This window comes from Protopterus annectens, chromosome 1.part1, assembly GCF_019279795.1.
Source record: "Protopterus annectens isolate FY-2018-M chromosome 1.part1, PAN1.0, whole genome shotgun sequence".
Lineage (NCBI taxonomy): Eukaryota > Metazoa > Chordata > Ceratodontiformes > Protopteridae > Protopterus > Protopterus annectens.
In genome coordinates, this window is record NC_056726.1 from 1,164,344,315 (window position 1) to 1,164,362,074 (window position 17,760).

The 17,760-nt window shown below is 41.2% G+C and overlaps 1 protein-coding gene across 1 annotated transcript in view; it reads right to left on the reverse strand.

Annotated features, from left to right (window-relative positions):
- PRKCG (protein kinase C gamma) overlaps positions 1–17,760 on the reverse strand; it is a 4,166,346-nt gene that overhangs the window by 353,607 nt on the left and 3,794,979 nt on the right. The window contains exon 15 of the mRNA XM_044080462.1: positions 16,768–16,848. Coding sequence (XP_043936397.1) covers positions 16,768–16,848 — 81 coding nt within the window. The remainder of the gene's footprint in view (positions 1–16,767; positions 16,849–17,760) is intronic.

The following is a 17,760-nucleotide window of genomic DNA, read 5'->3' on the forward strand; positions in this document are numbered from 1 at the left end:
TGTTGCTTCCAGTGTTTTTCTGCTATTTGACTGGATTTTGGAAGCACAGTTTACTTTAACCACTTATTTTTTGGTTTTGCTCAGTTTTTGTACTTACTTTCTTCACTTGCGTAGAGAAAAACAGCTCTTGTACTCACTTTCCTCACTTGTCTAGAGGAAAATATTTTTTTTATTTAGGCATGTCCAAGGGTCAGCTCCCAGTGTTCTCCAGTCTATCTGATGAATCTGAGCATCTTGAGGCAATGTAGCAATTGCCTCATGTACACAGACAACCCTCTCCTCCTACCACCCAACAGTACAACCTTTGAGAGATGCACTTATCTAGCCAAACTGGAGGTAAAGCTCTCTCCAACCAAGACTGAACTTGACAGTCAAGAGGAGAAGGTAAATACTTGCACCACACCACAATCATCACATTGTCCCACTAAACTTACACCACCAAAATCCACACATAGAAACACAAAAACATTTGTGGAGGCTCTCAATAGTAATCTGCTCAAGCAACAGAGACCTCCAAAGCAGAAATGCAAGCAACCTCCACCCCCCAACACAACCCAAATGACACATATCCCACAGACTCAGTGTGTCACTCAACCACAGCCCATAAGGCAAAACAACGTACCCAACACACTAGTCATAGGTGATGCTATAGTCAGGCACACTGATGTCCCACTCACCAGGCTAAACAAGGAGAAGGTTACTTTCAGCTGCCTGTTGTGTGCCAGGATCCACCACATAACACACACATTCAGGTCACTCCACAACAAGTACAGATATGACTCTGTCATTGTCCATGTTGGTGTGAATGACCTGAGATGTACCTCCCTGGACTACATGAAAAGAGACATGGGAGAGCTCTCCAATCTTATAACCAGGCGGGTATGACCCTAGCCCTGAGTAGCATCCTACCATCGCCCAGAATGATACTGCAGTACAAGGACAAAATGATTGACTTCAATAATTGGCTAAGCTTCTGGTGTCATTCTAAGGGGATCCAATATCTGTCTGCCTGGGACAACATGGTCGACAGACCACGATGCTTTGCCAGAGACGGCCTGCACCTGTCACCCCTGGGATTCTGGATACTGGCTAAGGCTCTTCCCACCCCTATAGTGCCTTTTTTAGGCAATGTTCAAATGACAAATTCACCACCGTACCAGGAAGAGGCAAGCAAAAACTGAAGGTAATGCTATTCAATGCTAGCAGTCTAAATCTCAAAATGCACTCCCTACACTCCTTAAAATGGAGACCATCGATATCTGTGCAGTGACTGAGACCTGGTTCAAGGCTGCAGAGAGCACCCCTGCATTACCAGGCTATAACTCATACCACACTTTTCGGCCACCTGACCTGGACTGGAACACCAAAGGTGGAGGTGTGTCCATATTCATTAAGGATATCCACACCTCCAGGCTAGTTGTTCAGCATAAGCATCTGAGGTTATCCTAGTGCAACTAACTCTGGGCAAAACTGCAATCCAAATTGTAGCTTGCTACAGATCCCCCACCATGTCCCAGGATTCCCACTCCTCTTTTCTTGATATACTGGAAAATATTAGGGTTCAACCAAACACCCTAGTAATGGGCGATTTCAACTACCCCACCATTAACTGGGAAAACTACTCATGTACCAACTCCTTTGCTCAACGCTTTCTGGAATTCATAAATTCTAGTGCCCTGGATCAACTTATCCACACCCCCACCAGGGGCAACAATATCCTAACCTGATGGTGATTTGGCTTCTTAGGAATAAAGACACACCGCCGACAGTGACAACACCATTTTTATTGCTGGGTCTGAAGGAGATGTAGGCATTAAAACTTGACACTGTTGAGGTGCGTTCACTGTTCTGAAACCAGCTTTAAGTAAATATGCAGATATCTATATGTGCAAGAGTTAGGAATGTGCGTAAGGAAAGTAATGTCCTGTTTAGTCTTCTAGCACTAAGCAATACTATCTTTATATGATTTTGATTTGCTATGTAGGCAATTTGAGGAGATTGATCTTGCTTGAAAAAGGCATTATGGCGGAAGAAAAAATGCTGGCCAATTTATGGAAGCTATAAGGAGAGAAAGGTGCTGGTCACCCTTACCAAAGCATTGAGCCTTGTCAATCATCTCCACCCAGGCTAACGTGCATTGAATATCAGTAGAATTACATCTTTTGTCTGTATTCTGGCCTCATTCTTGGTAAAGGTAGGATATTTCCTTCAATACTTGTCTCTCACCCATTTTGGATCAATATTTTCAGAGTTCCATTATGTTCCTCTTCATATGATCCAGGGAGGCATAATGTCAATCACTCCCACATATGCAATGACAAAGTCATAAGTGTCTTTAGGGTGAAAGGACTTGGGGACCTCTAGTGATGCTGTGGATTTTAGCATGATAGACAGAAACGTCTCACTTCATTGGTCGGCTTCGTCAGTGCATCATTTGTGTGTCTGACTATGGAGTCACCTATGACCAGAACATTGATAGACATATTGTTTTGACCTTGCTGTCTTAAGGGTTTCCACTTACGTGTTCAGTGACACCTTTCTATAGTTGTGTTTTCTGTAGTTGCAGAATGTTCTATATGTTGGTTAAGACTGATGATGAGAATTTGCATGGAGGTGGTAGATCTGAGGGCTTGGTCTGATGCCTAAGCCTAGGAGTTGTTGGAGGCTTAGGTAGAGCTTTTTTAATGGCACTAGCGTATTACAGTTTTATGTTGACAGCTTGAGCATGTTGCATAGGTGTGGGTGGTAGAAAGACAGTGTAGTGATCACTGAATGCAACTGACTAGGAGAGGGATGCCTCCAGTTTATTTAAGTAGTTACATCTGTCACAGATAGAGTCCCTTGGATGGAGTAGGAGATTGTTCCTTGTTTTTGTGAGTATGTGGCAGTTCTTATACTGCCTTAGGAAACCAAGTGTTATAAGACTGGCAATATAAGGGGTGTCGTTAGCCTGTAGTCTGTCCATTTGGTATAAAGCTGGCAATATAAGGGGGGTCGTTAGCCTGTAGTCTGTGCATTTGGTATAAAGCTGGCAATATAAGGGGGGTCGTTAGCCTGTAGTCTCTCCATTTGGTATAAAGCTGGCAATATAAGGGGGGTCGTTAGCCTGTAGTCTGTCCATTTGGTATAAAGCTGGCAATATAAGGGGGGTCATTAGCCTGTAGTCTCTCCATTTGGTATAAAGCTGGCAATATAAGGGAGGTGGTTAGTCTGTAGTCTGTCCATTTGGTATAAAGCTGGCAATATAAGGGAGATGGTTAGTCTGTAGTCTGTCCATTTGGTATAAAGCTGGCAATATAAGGGAGGTGGTTAGTCTGTAGTCTGTCCATTTGGTATAAAGCTGGCAATATAAGGGAGGTGGTTAGTCTGTAGTCTGTCCATTTGGTATAAAGCTGGCAATATAAGGGAGGTCGTTAGTCTGTAGTCTGTCCATAATGACAACAGATACTTATGATGAGAGTTTGTCAAGGAAATAAAAGGACTGAGGGTGTGAAGATTGTTTTAATGATGATACGTTCAGTGCAACACCACAGATTAAAATGTAGATGATACCCAGGATGCACAGACAAGCACAGTTAAGGGGAAGCTCATACAAACATGCACAAGCTGTTCACACAGAACAGAAGTAGGTGTCTAACTGACAGAAGTTTGAGGAAAGTACACCTTCAACAGTACATACAAGAAATAATTTACTTGCACTCACTACCCACTATGGAATATCAACTACTGTAGCACTGAACTCATTGCAGCTGTACACAGTGAACTGTAAACAAGGCAAGAAAAGAACCAGTGAAAATCAAATGTAACCTGAAGGTACGGAGCTCTCAGCTGCCTAGGCCATGTAGGAATTAGTCCAACTTTCACTTAGATTAACCATTATTCTATCCAAGATGGCTCCTATTCCTGGCCAAACAGATTACCTTTGCACAAGGAATAAATACAAAAAGCCAGTACAAATGCAGAAAAGCAGATTAGAATAGTACAAATGTTTAGGCAATTTAAGTGCAGTCTTGAAAATGGACTTTCCTGGGCTTTTTGCTGTTAAACAGGAGGTCCAGAATCACTTATCCAGCCTCTTTCTGTGTGTCCACGTGGGTAGAGCTCCCTGCCATCCTATCAGGAAGACTTGTACTTTTTGTTTTGTTTCCAGATGCTACAGATTGCTGTTGCATCTGCCTAAACAAATGAAAAGATGGTACTAGCCTTTATCTTTATTTTTATTTATGAACCAAAGTGACATAATTTATAATACATCTTTATCCTTTAATACTTTACTTTGAAGCAAACAGGCAACCAAGTACTTGAGAAGATTCTTGGCCTTTTATTGGAAAATTAAAAAGGCATACTTAAAAAATTACAGAAACATAAATCAATATTTAATAAAAACTAGCTAGAACATAAACAGTTATTAATGCTTGTCATAAATGTAGACCAACTGTAACTGACTAAAAGATGGAAGATGATGCTTGAAGCTTATGTTCTTACAGCACCTGCAATGTTTCATGCAGACAGAAATTCTTTTAATTTAAATATAGTAGAAATTGTTTAAACTAACTCTTTCAAAATGTATTCAGTATCATCATGCAAAAAAGTACAGTTTTGTACCTACCATAAATGTAGATGTTCGAAGATCCACATTGCTGCAGTCCTTACACTTGGGTAGTCCGCTGTCCTCGGTCGGCCCGAATATCAAAGTATAAGGCTGACGTCGGTCAAGGCGCATTTGACTGACATCAGAACGTCAGGGTACAAATGCGCATGACCGACGTCATATCCTCAGTCTTTTCTTGCCCCAGATGTCAGAAGACCCTAAAAATAAAGGTCAAAACCAAAAGACAGCAAACAACCAACCAACCACCCTTGCACTAATTATATGTACAATATATACAATATACACAATATGTACAACCCAACCCACACAACCACCTCTAACTACAGAGGGGAAGGAGGGAGGGTAAATTGGACTGCAGCAATGTGGATCTTCGAACATCTACATTTATGGTAGGTACAAAACTGTACTATGTTCTTCATCTCACATTGCTGCAGTCCTTACACTTGGGTAGAATCCCAAAGCAGAGGTAAGGGAGGATGGCTAACTACAAGGAAGCAGGAGCTGCCAAAATGCCCTGCAAAACAGCAGTGGCAAAACCAGCCCTGGATTTAGAGTAAAGTGGCAGGTGATAATGCCTAGAGAAAGTATGCACTGAACTCCAAGTAGCTGCCTCCAAAATATCCTTGGTTGCCACTCCCCTCAAAAAAGCTGTTGAAGTGGCAGTAGCCCTAGTGGAATGAGGCCTAATCCCAGCTGGAATCTCCTTGCCATGATGGGAATAACAGAAAGCAATGCAAAACCCAATCCACTTAGAAATAGTTTGTTTTGACACAGGCTTGCCCTGAGAACTCAAAGCAAAAGAAACAAACAACTGCTGAGACTGCCTGAACCCTTTAGTTCTGTCCAAATAATAACGCAACTGCCTGTGTACATCTAAAGTGTGCAAAATCTTTTCCCCTTTATTTTGGGGATTTGCATAAAAAGTAGGCAAATGAATAGTTTGGTTTAAAGCCACACTAGAAACCACCTTAGGCATAAAGGAAGGATTAGTACGTAATGATACCCTATCCTTATGGAAAATCAAGAAAGGCTCAACCGCCATAAGGGCCTGCAATTCAGAAACCCTTCTTGCAGAGGTAATGGCCAACAAAAAAGCAGTCTTCCATGACAAATATTTCAACTCAGAAGTAGCTGCAGGCTCAAAAGGTTGTAGAGTGAGTTTCTCCAACACAAAATTGAGATCCCAAGCAGGAGTAGGAGCTCTTCGTGGGGTCTTATATTCTTTGCCCCTCTAAGAAATTGCTTGAACAAAGGATGAGAAAACAATGGTGGGTTGCAATCATAGTGAGCGAAATTGCTGCAGCATGAACTTTAATAGAAGAGAAAGACAAACCTTTGTCTAGTAACTCAGTAAGATATTGAAGAGCCACACACAAATTAGGCTCAGAAACATCAAAATCTTTTGCTGCACTCCAAAATAAAAATCTCTTCCATTTGTCTGCGTACACTTTCCTTGTACTAGGCCTTCTAGCTTCCAAAATAACATTCAAAACTTGCTGAGGAAGTGGAGGCCCACTATGGTTCAAAACAGAATATGCCAGGCTGTTAGGTGCAGAGAGTGAAGCTTGACATTGAGCAAATGGCTGTCCTCCTGTGACAACAGGTGTGGAATCGAAGGCAAAGGCCATGGAGGCTTCCGTACCAGAATTCTCAGTAATGGGTACCAGTGCTGTCGAGGCCAATCTGGAGCTATTAAAATCATCCTTGGCTTGTCCTGTCTGACCTTTAGAAGTACCTTTGGGAGGAGAGGCAGAGGTGGAAAGGCATACACATGAAGATTGCTCCAATTGAAAGAAAGAGCATCCACTCTCCAAGCTGTGGGATGAAACCCCTTTGTGCAAAACTTTGGCAGCTGATGGTTTAGTGGAGAAGCGAACAGATCTATGTCTGGAGTTCCCCATGACACTGTCAATTTCTGAAATACATGAGGATCCAATTTCCACTCGTGGGGATCCATAATTCATCTGCTCAACACATCTGCTAAGGAGTTCTGTGCTCCTGGCAGAAACCTTGCCTGAAGATTGAGATGTAAACTGAGAGCAGTCTCCCACAAAATCATTGCTTGCCTGCATAGAGGATAAGAATGTTCCCCTTGCTTGTTGATGTACCACATGACAGTTGTGTTGTCTGTTAGAATCAACACCTGCCCTGGAAGAAGTAATTCCTTGAAAGCTATTAATGCAAACTGGACTGCTAACATCTCCTTCATGTTGATATGTAGATGTTGTAGTCTGGCAGGCCACTTGTCTTGTATCCACTTTCCATTTAGATGAGCTCCCCAAGCTTTGTCTGAGGCATCTGTCATTAAAATCTGACTCGCCTCTGGCCGGGTCACAGAGAGTCCCTTGTTTAGGTGACATTCCTGAGCCCACCACAAAAATTCCTTTTGAATGCAAGGTATTATTTGAATGACAGTGTCCAGATCCTGGCAGTGCTGTGTCCATAGATTTTTGAGATACCATTGTAGCTTCCTCATATGCAGTTTGGCATTGGGAAGCACCAGAATACAAGATGCCATGAACCCTAAGGCTTGAAGGACTGTCCTTGCAGTCAGCCCGGACTGATGAGATAGTTGATGGAAGTAAAGGGATAGATTCTTTTGTTTGTCCGGGGTTAAAAAGGCCATCTGGGATGCTGTATTCAGTCTCACACCCAGAAAGCACATGTCCTGAGAGGGTACTAGACTGGACTTTATTTCGTTCACAGAATACCCCAGGCATCTTAGCACTGCTATCACATATTCCAAATGATGAAGAAGCTCTTCCCTTCCTTGAGCCAGAATCAGGCAGTCGTCCAAATAAGGATAGATCTGTATTCCTTTTAGCCTGAAGAAAGCTATCACTGGAGCCAGAACTTTCGTGAACACTCTGGGTGCAGTAGATAAGCCAAAGGGCAATGCAGAGAACTGATAGTGAGAAGTCCCAGCTCGAAAACGCAGATATTTCCTGCAAATTAGTCTGATAGGAACATGAAGGTAAGCCTCCTTGAGATCCAAAGTTACCATCCAATGATCTTTGCCCAGGAGAGGTAAAAGCTGCTGCAACGTCAACATTTTGAACTTGGGAATGTCCAGATAAGTGTTGAGGATAGATAAATCCAAAATTGGTCTCCACGTGTTCCCCTTCTTTGGTACTAGGAACAGGCGAGAATAAAATCCTAGGCCCACTTCTGGCATAGGGACCGGCTGTATGGCCCCTATTTGGAGCAACAGAGAAACTTGCTTGTGAGCCTCTATTCTTTGTTGAGGAGGAACGTCTGGCATGCCTTTGAAAGGAGGCAAGGTATGGAAATAAAACCTGTAGCCGTGGTGTATGATATCCAATACCCATCTGTCTTGGGTAATTAAACTCCAATTTTCTTTGAAAAGTGCCAACCTTCCTCCCAAAGGTGCTGCCAGACGAGAAGGCTCTGGCAGCTGAAAAGGTAGGTCATTGGGTCTGTTTACGAAAGGACTCACCCCTGCCCTCACCCGAAGACTGTGCAGGAGAACTCCCTGTTCTAGGCCTGAAAGAGCCCTGAGCTCTGCCCCTACCATGTCTAGATCTACCCCTAGACTGGGAATCATAAGAAGGATACGTCCACCCCTTAGTAGGCCAATTTCTACTAAACTTTGGAGGCTGGACCTGCAAAAAATCTTTAACAGTCTGCATAGACTTAGCCTTGTCTTCCATTTTCTTTAAAACTGCCCCAACAGGAGAACCAAACAACACGTCAGATTGCAAAGGAGCATCTAAAATCCTTGTTTTAACATGGTCAGACAAATTCTGATCCCTCAGTCAGGCGTGCCTGCGAAGAACTGACCCAGTGGCAGCCACCCTAGACGAGGCCTGTACAGCATCAAAACCACATTGCAAAGAATGCTTACCCACCTGTTCAGAAACATGTACTAAATCTTGCAACTCTTTACAATCAATACCTTCTGCCAGAGCATCAATCTTAGCCTTCAATTGTGAAAGGAGATAGTTTTGGTATTTCAACATGTGAAACTGGCAATTCAAAGCCCTCATAGCAAGAGTGGAAGAAGTATAAACTTTCTTTCCCCATCTATCCAAGGCCCTGGCTTCTTTGTCTGCAGGAACCGGATTCTTTACAACAGAAGCCTTAACACCTTTAGGCCCCTGGCTAACAGTTTCTGGGTCTGCCCTAGGACTCTTAAAAAGAAACTTATGAGCTTCAGGCACCCTGTAATACTTATCCGGTTTAACAGGAGCAGGAGGCAAAGAATCAGGATTAAGAGAAGCCTCAGTAAAAACATCTTCCACTACATCCAAAACCGGAGGTATAGCCAAAGGCCTATGCTGGGGTAAAAACAAAAATTCCCTAAGCCTTTTCCTGGAATCAGAGAAGTCCTGACTTTCCCACTTAAAATGCTCCCTCATAGAATGAAGAGTTTCTGAAAAAGAAAAATCCTCAGGAGGAGAAGCAGAAGGAGTCGAATCATCCACATCAGAATCAGAATAAGTAGAGTACTCCTGCAAGTCTTCAGCCGAAGACTCTGAAACATCTGAAGCCTGCTCAAAACTCCCTAGCTCAGGCTCCACCCTAGGTCTCTTATCAGGAGGGGGCATAGAACCCCTAATCAAAGTAATCAAATCTTCTGCCATTTTAAGCATATGCTTCTTGGGCACAGTTCCAGAAGAACTAGGGGTGACACCAACTGAAACTGAACCTGGCCTGCCCCTGGGAGAAGCCTTTGAAACAGAAGGAGAGGGCCTAGCCACCCTAGGAAGGGAGGGGAGTATAGTAACCTGAGAAGCCCCCTCAGCCTGACCTGCCTCCTGAGAGGCCACATCTTGCAATAATAAAGTCTCACCCTGGGAACACAAAGAAACCTCCGGTGGAGCCACCGGCTCCACCGACACCTCTAAAGAACCAGCGTCCGGTACAGACAGTTCTTCTAGCCTAGGCTTAACTGCTTTGTCCTTGCGCTTCTTCGAAGAAGCGGGCGTCGGAGCATCCGACGGCATTTTATAATTGCACCGCTTCCCAAAGACTAACCTGGCACAATCCAACCTTCTCTTAATAGTGCGTTTATTGAATCTAGCACAAGAGCGACAGCCAACAACGTCGTGCTCAGGCCCTAAGCAAGGAATACACAAAGTATGATAATCTCTATGCGGTATCTGTTTCCCACAAGAAATGCAATTATTGACTTTTTCTGACATCCGGAAAATCACTGAGACAAGAAAAAACTAAAACATTCCCCAACGGGGTACTTAGCCAACTTTGAACTCGGTCTGAAACTTCGAAATCGAAAAATCTCAGAACGCCAACCGGCACTTGCAATGCTGCTTCTGCATCGGACCATGCGGCAAAAAAGACTGAGGATATGACGTCGGTCATGCGCATTTGTACCCTGACGTTCTGATGTCAGTCAAATGCGCCTTGACCAACGTCAGCCTTATACTTTGATATTCGGGCCGACCGAGGACAGCGGACTACCCAAGTGTAAGGACTGCAGCAATGTGAGATGAAGAACATCTCTACAACATACTGAACATGCAACTATGCAAAGTCAGGTGGTATGTTTTTTTTCAGACACATAAAGATGATTGCATTGTCCTAACTGAAACATAGAAAATATTCTCTGAGTAGTGCCTGCAGGACTTTAAAATTCTCAATAAAGAATAAGGAAAGAAATGTGAAAAAAAGAAGATGTGTTTAAGTTGCAAATAGATGACAATGGACTGACGTTCGTTATCCAAGACTTGACTTTGAAGTGGAATCTGAGAGTGTTACGATCGCATGTATTCCAATCTGTCAAAAAAGGACCTGGATTTTGTAAACTATGCTCATTTACACTGCTAAATATTTAAGCAGCTCCCCTTAATATAGCCCTCAATTTAGCTGCCCCCATATTTTCTTTGGACACATTTATGTTTTGTAATCTGCTACCGATTAATTGAAGGGCTTCTGTGGTTTTTAACATTTTCTACTCTTTCAGTCAAAAAATTACTTCTTTGGTGTGTCACCCATATCCTCGCCTTCTCTGTATCCACTTATGATAGTGAGGTAGTGCCACTGTAGTTTGTATCTTCCCTAGAAATTGACAAGGCAGCCACAGAAGGAGGATATCACACCATTATGTGGTGCTTAGTTCTTCTAAATGGCAATTAGCTTGGCGATCTAAAGTTGGCATCCAGAAATACTGAAGTAACATTTATCATCTGCATCAGCCCTGAATATGCTTCTGCATGTATTTCTTGGCTGCAACATCTGCCAAGTCTATTCATGCCAAAAAAAGTGATTGAAGAATAAACCTCCTGTCTGCGAATAAATAACCTCATGACCGTGCCCACTGCACAGTGACTATGATATATGCATTTGTACCACGTGTAAGTGCTAGGTACTGTCTGATAAAACCATAGCCCCAATCAACAACATCTGAAAAACACATTTCCCATGCACCATTTTTGTGGGGAGAGGGGGAGTCATTCCTCCTTAACTGCTTAGTAGTTTTTAAGTGAAGTGTAAACTTTTTTAAATTCTGACTAAATCCAAACATAAATATTAATGACTCAGTATTAAATTAAATTACCACTACCATGCATGAAAGTAAATAACACGTAAACTAAATGTTAACATCACTTAGCAGTTCATTGAAAGATTATAGACTGCCAAGTGGTGAGTCAGTTGATATGCTGTAATTATGTTACTAGCATAATTTTTTTTACTTTGAAGTTGTAGCATAGAGCAGCACTTTTAACCATTATAAATGCTGCACTGTCAATTAAGCAGAGCACTTTCATTCAGTTGCTATGGCACCTGTAAAATAATAAGGGGTCATTAAAGCCTAGATGATATACCTGTCCAACACAGTTTAAAGAAATAAAATGACTAGCAACATCCAAGGGTTCATCTTACCAGTTTAAGAAGGGGAATATTTAATGAATCAAAAGGTTAGACATGAATGCAGGATTCCTCTAAGTGAATAGCTGCCACTTTGAGAAAACCACTGCTGGTAGTGCATTTAGTTTGGCCATTAGAGCAAGTGAAAATAATTTCTATAGTAGTAAATGTTATACACCAGAATGTCTGGAAATCTGAGTGGCAGAGTCTGAGTATAAAAGCACCATAGACTAATTAATTGTGACCTATTTCATAGATGTAGTCATGTCTCACTGTTGTCAGTTTAATTATGTTGGCTAGGCCTTTATAAAACTCTCCAGGGAACAAAGTGATACTTTAAAAATTTACGAATATTCTTCTCAACTGTGATGAGATTGCTGATAACTCCAGCTATCTGACCTTCTGTGCTATAGAACCATTTTGGAACTTTGACAACTATTCTTTCAGAGCTTTTTTTTTTTACTCTTCTTGTGACATGAACATTTTCAATAAAATAAACAATAAGGAATGAGGGACCCCCACCTCAACCTTCTCCATACTTTATTCATCTGTGATACCACTCTGTTAAGTGATTCTCCCCTTCATATTCGGCAATAGAAAGCCTGCACTTACCTCAGGACAGTTCTCTTACATTCCACTCCTGTGAATACTTTCTTCTCAATTGACTGTTTTGAAGTCACAACTTTTACTAAAATATGAAATAACACTATAGCACTCTTCTTTCATCTTTTCCTTTCCCCACTATTATCTCCATAGAAGGCATATAGCACTTATATAGCAATTATCCATGAATCATTCACCTTTCACAAGCTTTACCCGTCCAGCATAGTTACATTTTGTCAACATTTTTGTAGGTGTATTGCAAATGTCTTCATCATTTTTCCATCAGCAATTTCAGTGACTTATGTTTATGACATTCCCCTCACCTTGCAGTTTAACTGCTATCCCAACCCCATTCGGCAAGACAGAGAAGGATACCTCACACCTTTGGGACACTATATACAGTCCCATGCTCAAGGTAAATGCTGTGTGACTGTTTCTGACTGTCAGCTCATTTAGTTTCCTTCATTGACCCACCTTTCCTCCTCTGACCAGCAACTTGCCTCTTTGTTAGACAAAGTTAGCTCCTTGAAGTGTCTCTTAAAATTTCTTGATTCCATATTCTTTGCTGTTCCTTTATATTTTTAAAGTATCAAATATTTTGTTAAAATAATAATAATAGAGGTTTATAGGTGTTTACTAAGCCAATGACCACAAGGGCCTTTTTAAGCCTAGCCATGAAACCCAAATCTCTGACATGTTCTGATAATTGTAAACAGGGTTTAGGGGATGAACATTTACAAGCAGTGGCCTGGGAGAAGAGCTATTTAGAGTTTGCCTGTGTCCATTAAAGGCATAGTTGCCAAACCAGGGACACATTTCTTGTTCCTTATCCAACTGTCCGAATTACACTTGAATTGGGTTAGGGAGGAACTCTGCTTCAGTTGAATGGGAAGCCTGTTCCAGAAACAGGCTAATCTCTGGGATACATACCTGTTTCTCCAGCAGGTCCTATTTATATTACAGGCAAGGTTTATGTCTTTAGAATGGGTAAATCTGGTTCTGTTTGTTTTGCTGATATGCAGGAGGTCCATCAGAGTTGGGGTCTGACAATGCCTTGTATGCCAGACATAGATCTCCCCTCAACAGCTGGTAGGAAACAAAATACAGGGATTGGGCCTTGAGGCAGTCAGCAGAGGACATGTTACTTACATCTTTTATTCTTTTAGTAAATAACTTCTGAGGACTTTCCAATTGTTGTGTGTGTCTGGTTAGGTAGGGCACTGTACTCAATGATATCTCTTATGAATGTCAAATACAGTGGAAAAATGACTTCCTTGGACCTAGATGCCATACTTTTATTTATAGGTTGCACAGCATAGAATGATTTCCAAACTACTGCAAAAACATGATGGTTAAAGGCTAGATTATGTTCTATGTGTATACCAAGTCCCCGACTACTGGGTTAGATCTATAACTTCCCGAAGGGTACTATTATGAATTTTTTGGGATTTAGTTTGCATAATTCCAGCCTTATTCCGTCTTTTCCTTTCTTTGTTTATCCCATTCATTGAAGGCACATCACAGCCACCAAGTAGTAGATGCTTTCTTCATTTAAACAGCTTGGCAGAACAATGAAGAATTACTTTATACATTGGTCATCTGTAATAAATATTTTTTTGTCTATTCTCTCTATATCCACTTCTTATTTTTGAAGGAGAGGAAACAACATAACTCATGGTGAGACCTCTTTGGTCTAAGCACCAACTTAATTCATGTTATATATGCGTACGTCCAATCAGCATTCATATATAAAATTGCTTTGTATTTTCTTTACAGACAACTTCATAGTTAAGACTCTGGAATCCTTTCAGATATCCCATCAATTCTGAAGTTTGCCTGACTTTACCTGTTTTCCATGTCATCCATTTTCTGGCATGTTCTTTGTCCATACATTCTGTGATTAAATTTTACAAAGTATTTTACAAATTTCGAAATGCTATTCAAGTATGCTGCCAACAAATACGTGTCCTTTTTTTCAGCCTTTCTCTTCTTCGTGATCATTAAACATTTGCTGTCGGCTTTTTTTCCTTTGCTACACTTGAAACTTGAATCTGGAAAAAATCAAAGGAGTTTTCCTTAGCTGCAGCTTCTTCTACCTCTCTTACAGCATTACTTGTTTATTTTAATGGAAATTATTTTATTAATTGGAAAAGCTCATTAGGCAGAAGTGCTACTTTTCAGGATGATGCAGAGTCACATTCTAGTTAACTTCCTTGCCAATTGTATGCAACTGGACACGAAAGGAATCAAACCCAGGACCGCAGTGTTTTCCTCACTAGTAGATGCTAACCTTGATTCACTTTGCTAAACTATTATATATTATTCTCCCGACAATTAACTATTCATGCTTTCAAAACAATTGGCTATTTTATACATTATTTCCAGGTGATGGTGGAAGTAATTGGAATTGTCTGTCATTTGCACTAAGAATCTAGCCATACCCCAATAACCCTTCAACTTCAGGTGTGCCTTACCTAGAAATAGTGTCATATAGACTGAAAATTACCACAAATTCAGCAAAACCACCTAAAATAATGTTACAATTTTGTCAAAGGATGAAAGTATGGCAACCATCCTATAAAATGCCCACCAAATCTTGAAGATAAAGTGCACTGACTTCCACCTTCTAAGTTAATGTTCTGCATATTAGGTATGACCTTACTATGGCGCAATAATAAATCCATGAAGAGAATTTTGCTATGTTATCCAAAAAATGAAATACTGCTGGTAAAGGCAAGGATCTTTAATGCACGTACACTTATGTATATATGGGTCTACTGTTTTTAATTGAAATTACAGTTCTTCAAATCGCAGATAAGAGATTCCACTTACCCGAAATTACACTTGTGCAAAACTTCACTTTTCCGACATCTGGTTCACTGACCTACTTAGTGTGCTGCTGGTTTTCTTCCTGTATGCCGTAGATGTTGTGAAGCCTGACAGAACATAGGGTAATGTGATCAATGTTCTTTTTCTTTTTCTGTGTACAGTAGCTTCTATTTGCAGTGGTTGCAGGTGTCAAATACAGATCACACAACAGTATAGACTGGGGAATCCACCTGTGTTGTCACTGTAGTACAATCTCAGAGATGGTATTTATAATGTGCAGGGGGTGTGGGGGTGCAGGGGGCTTGCCCGCTCTGCAAAAATATTGGAGAAGGTATGTGTTGTTTTTTGTGATATGTTCTGTTATTTTGGTTTCGATGATATGTTATTCGGAGAGGTGTAGTTTCGGTACAGTAAGGTTTTGGGTAAGTGGAGTCGGTTATCTGCGATTCGGTGGAGTGTCATTTTGATGATTAAAAGTAGACCCATATATAGGATCATAGGATTATAGGAAGTTACTAGACTAATGGCTCTGGGACCCTTACAAGCCTAGCCAATAGTTTATACCCAAAAAAACCCTCAGTCAGCACCTGTCTCCACTGTCAATGAGGGACAAAGGTGGAACCCCTGGGACAAATTTGTCATTTCCCATCCACTCATCAAGGCTGCGCTTGAATAGGGTCAGCAAGATACTCTGTTTGACATGTATGGGAAGTCTATTCCAGAGACGGGGCAGCCTCTGGGAGACAATCCTGTCTCTCCAGCAGGTTTTGTTGATGTTGCATTTTAGATTTAGGCCTATCAATATGGTAATACATGAGGAGTTAGACTTATGGATATGGAGCATGTCTAGTAGGACAGGGTCTGATACTGCCTTGTAGGCGAGACACAGATCACCTCTGAGCAATCTGTATGATACCAAGTAGAGTGATTTGAGCCTGTACGCATAGAACAGGTGTTGGAGGCTGTGGATTTGCTTTGTGAGGTATTTCTGTGGCCTTTCCAGTTGGTGCAGGTGTTTGGAGAGGTACATACCGAATGGGGCATTATACTCAATTGTAGGTCTAATGAGGGAGGAGTACAGAGAGGTAATAACCTCCTTTTTTCTGGATGCAATCTCTTTACTTATTAGATGAACCAACAAAAAGGCTTTTCTGACCACTGCCAGCACATGATGGTCGAATGTGAGATTGTTGTCAACCTGAGTACCCAGGTCTCTTACCACAGGTTGTGTCCTTATGGGGTTGCTGTTGATGTGGTAATCAGTAGGGGCCGTGTTTTTGCCAAATGGTATGATAATACATTTTTTGTGTTTAACTTAAGGCCATGCCTTTGGCGCCAGTTATTTGTAACTGTGAGACCCTCTTGCAGTATGTTAACATCATTTGGGGAGTCGATGACAGCACCCAACTTACAGTCATCTGCAAACTTGGTCAGCAACAGGCCCTTTCTCTTTGCCTGGACCTCTGAGAAGTAGATGCCAAACAGTAGGGATCCCAGGACAGATCCCTGGGAAACACCACTAGTGATAGGTCTGCTGTTGGAGGTGGTGGTGACTATTTTGACCTTGTGGGTCCTATCTGTGAGCCAGTTGGCCACCCATCTGATGAGGTAGGGATTAACACCAAGTTGTGTTAGCTTTTCGATGATGCCTGAGTTGGGGATTGTGTCAAAGGTCTTGGCCAGGTCAAGCTAAGCTGTATGTACTGACTTTCCCTCATCCAGGACCTTGGTGACAGTATCAAAGAAGTCAACTAGGTTCAATAGAAAAGATATGCCTCTGACACACATGCACACACACACACACACACACACACACACACACACACACACACACACACACACACACACACACACACACACTAAAGATCACTTACCTGCCCTGCAAGCATTTCATAGAGGAGGACACCAAAAGACCACCAATCAACTGACTTTCCATAGGGCTGGTATGCAATAATCTGTATATGATGAAAAGAGATATTAAGAGAAGACTGATTAGTTATGTGAAGGGCTATCAAAGACACAATCAATTCAGTACCAAACCATACTATTTTTCACTTATTCCTGGAAGTCACTTGCTGTTTAAACAAATATTTGCTGCTTCATAACTGGCTCTACAAAATTAGACTACAGTTTTGACCAGTACTATGAAAAAGTGAGCATTTACTCTTCATAACATGTGGTGGCACTTCAATTTTGTTTTACATTTTCTAATGCTATAATGTTTTAGCATCAAAATTTGTGAAATTTCATCAGTCATATGATTATACCATAAAATGTTACAATGTTACATTCATCAAATGACATTAAGCAGTTTAACTATGATTTTTTTCTGCAGGTAGTATTTTTCCATGTTCTAGAAACTTTAAGAAATGCTTTTTTTTTTTTTGCAAAACTGTATAGTTTGCTAGAACTAAAAGAACAAAATGCACTCTGTAATAATGCATAAAGTAGGCTGCATTCCTGTTCTGCATTACATAATAAAAGGACATTATGTAAAATTCCATTGAACATCTTCATTAGGTATCTCAGTGTTATGATAAAAGAAAATAATAGAAAATTGCAGAATCCTGTACATAAGCTATAGATATTTTTATACTATGGCAAAATGACAATACTCTATCCATCTGGTACATTGTATCAAATAAGTCAAATTAGAGATGGGTTGGTTTAAGTATGTGACCACCAACCCTAATGAACACAGAATTCAGTCGTATGTTGATTTGCATCAGCTGCAACAACTTGGACCAAATCTGACTTGATTCAAAGAAGCTTTACAAAGCGTAAGGCTAAGAAGTCAACTTGCTGTCGCAAATTCAAAACCATAAAATAAGCACAGGCCAGGCTCCAGGTTCTTCCAAAAAACTTCA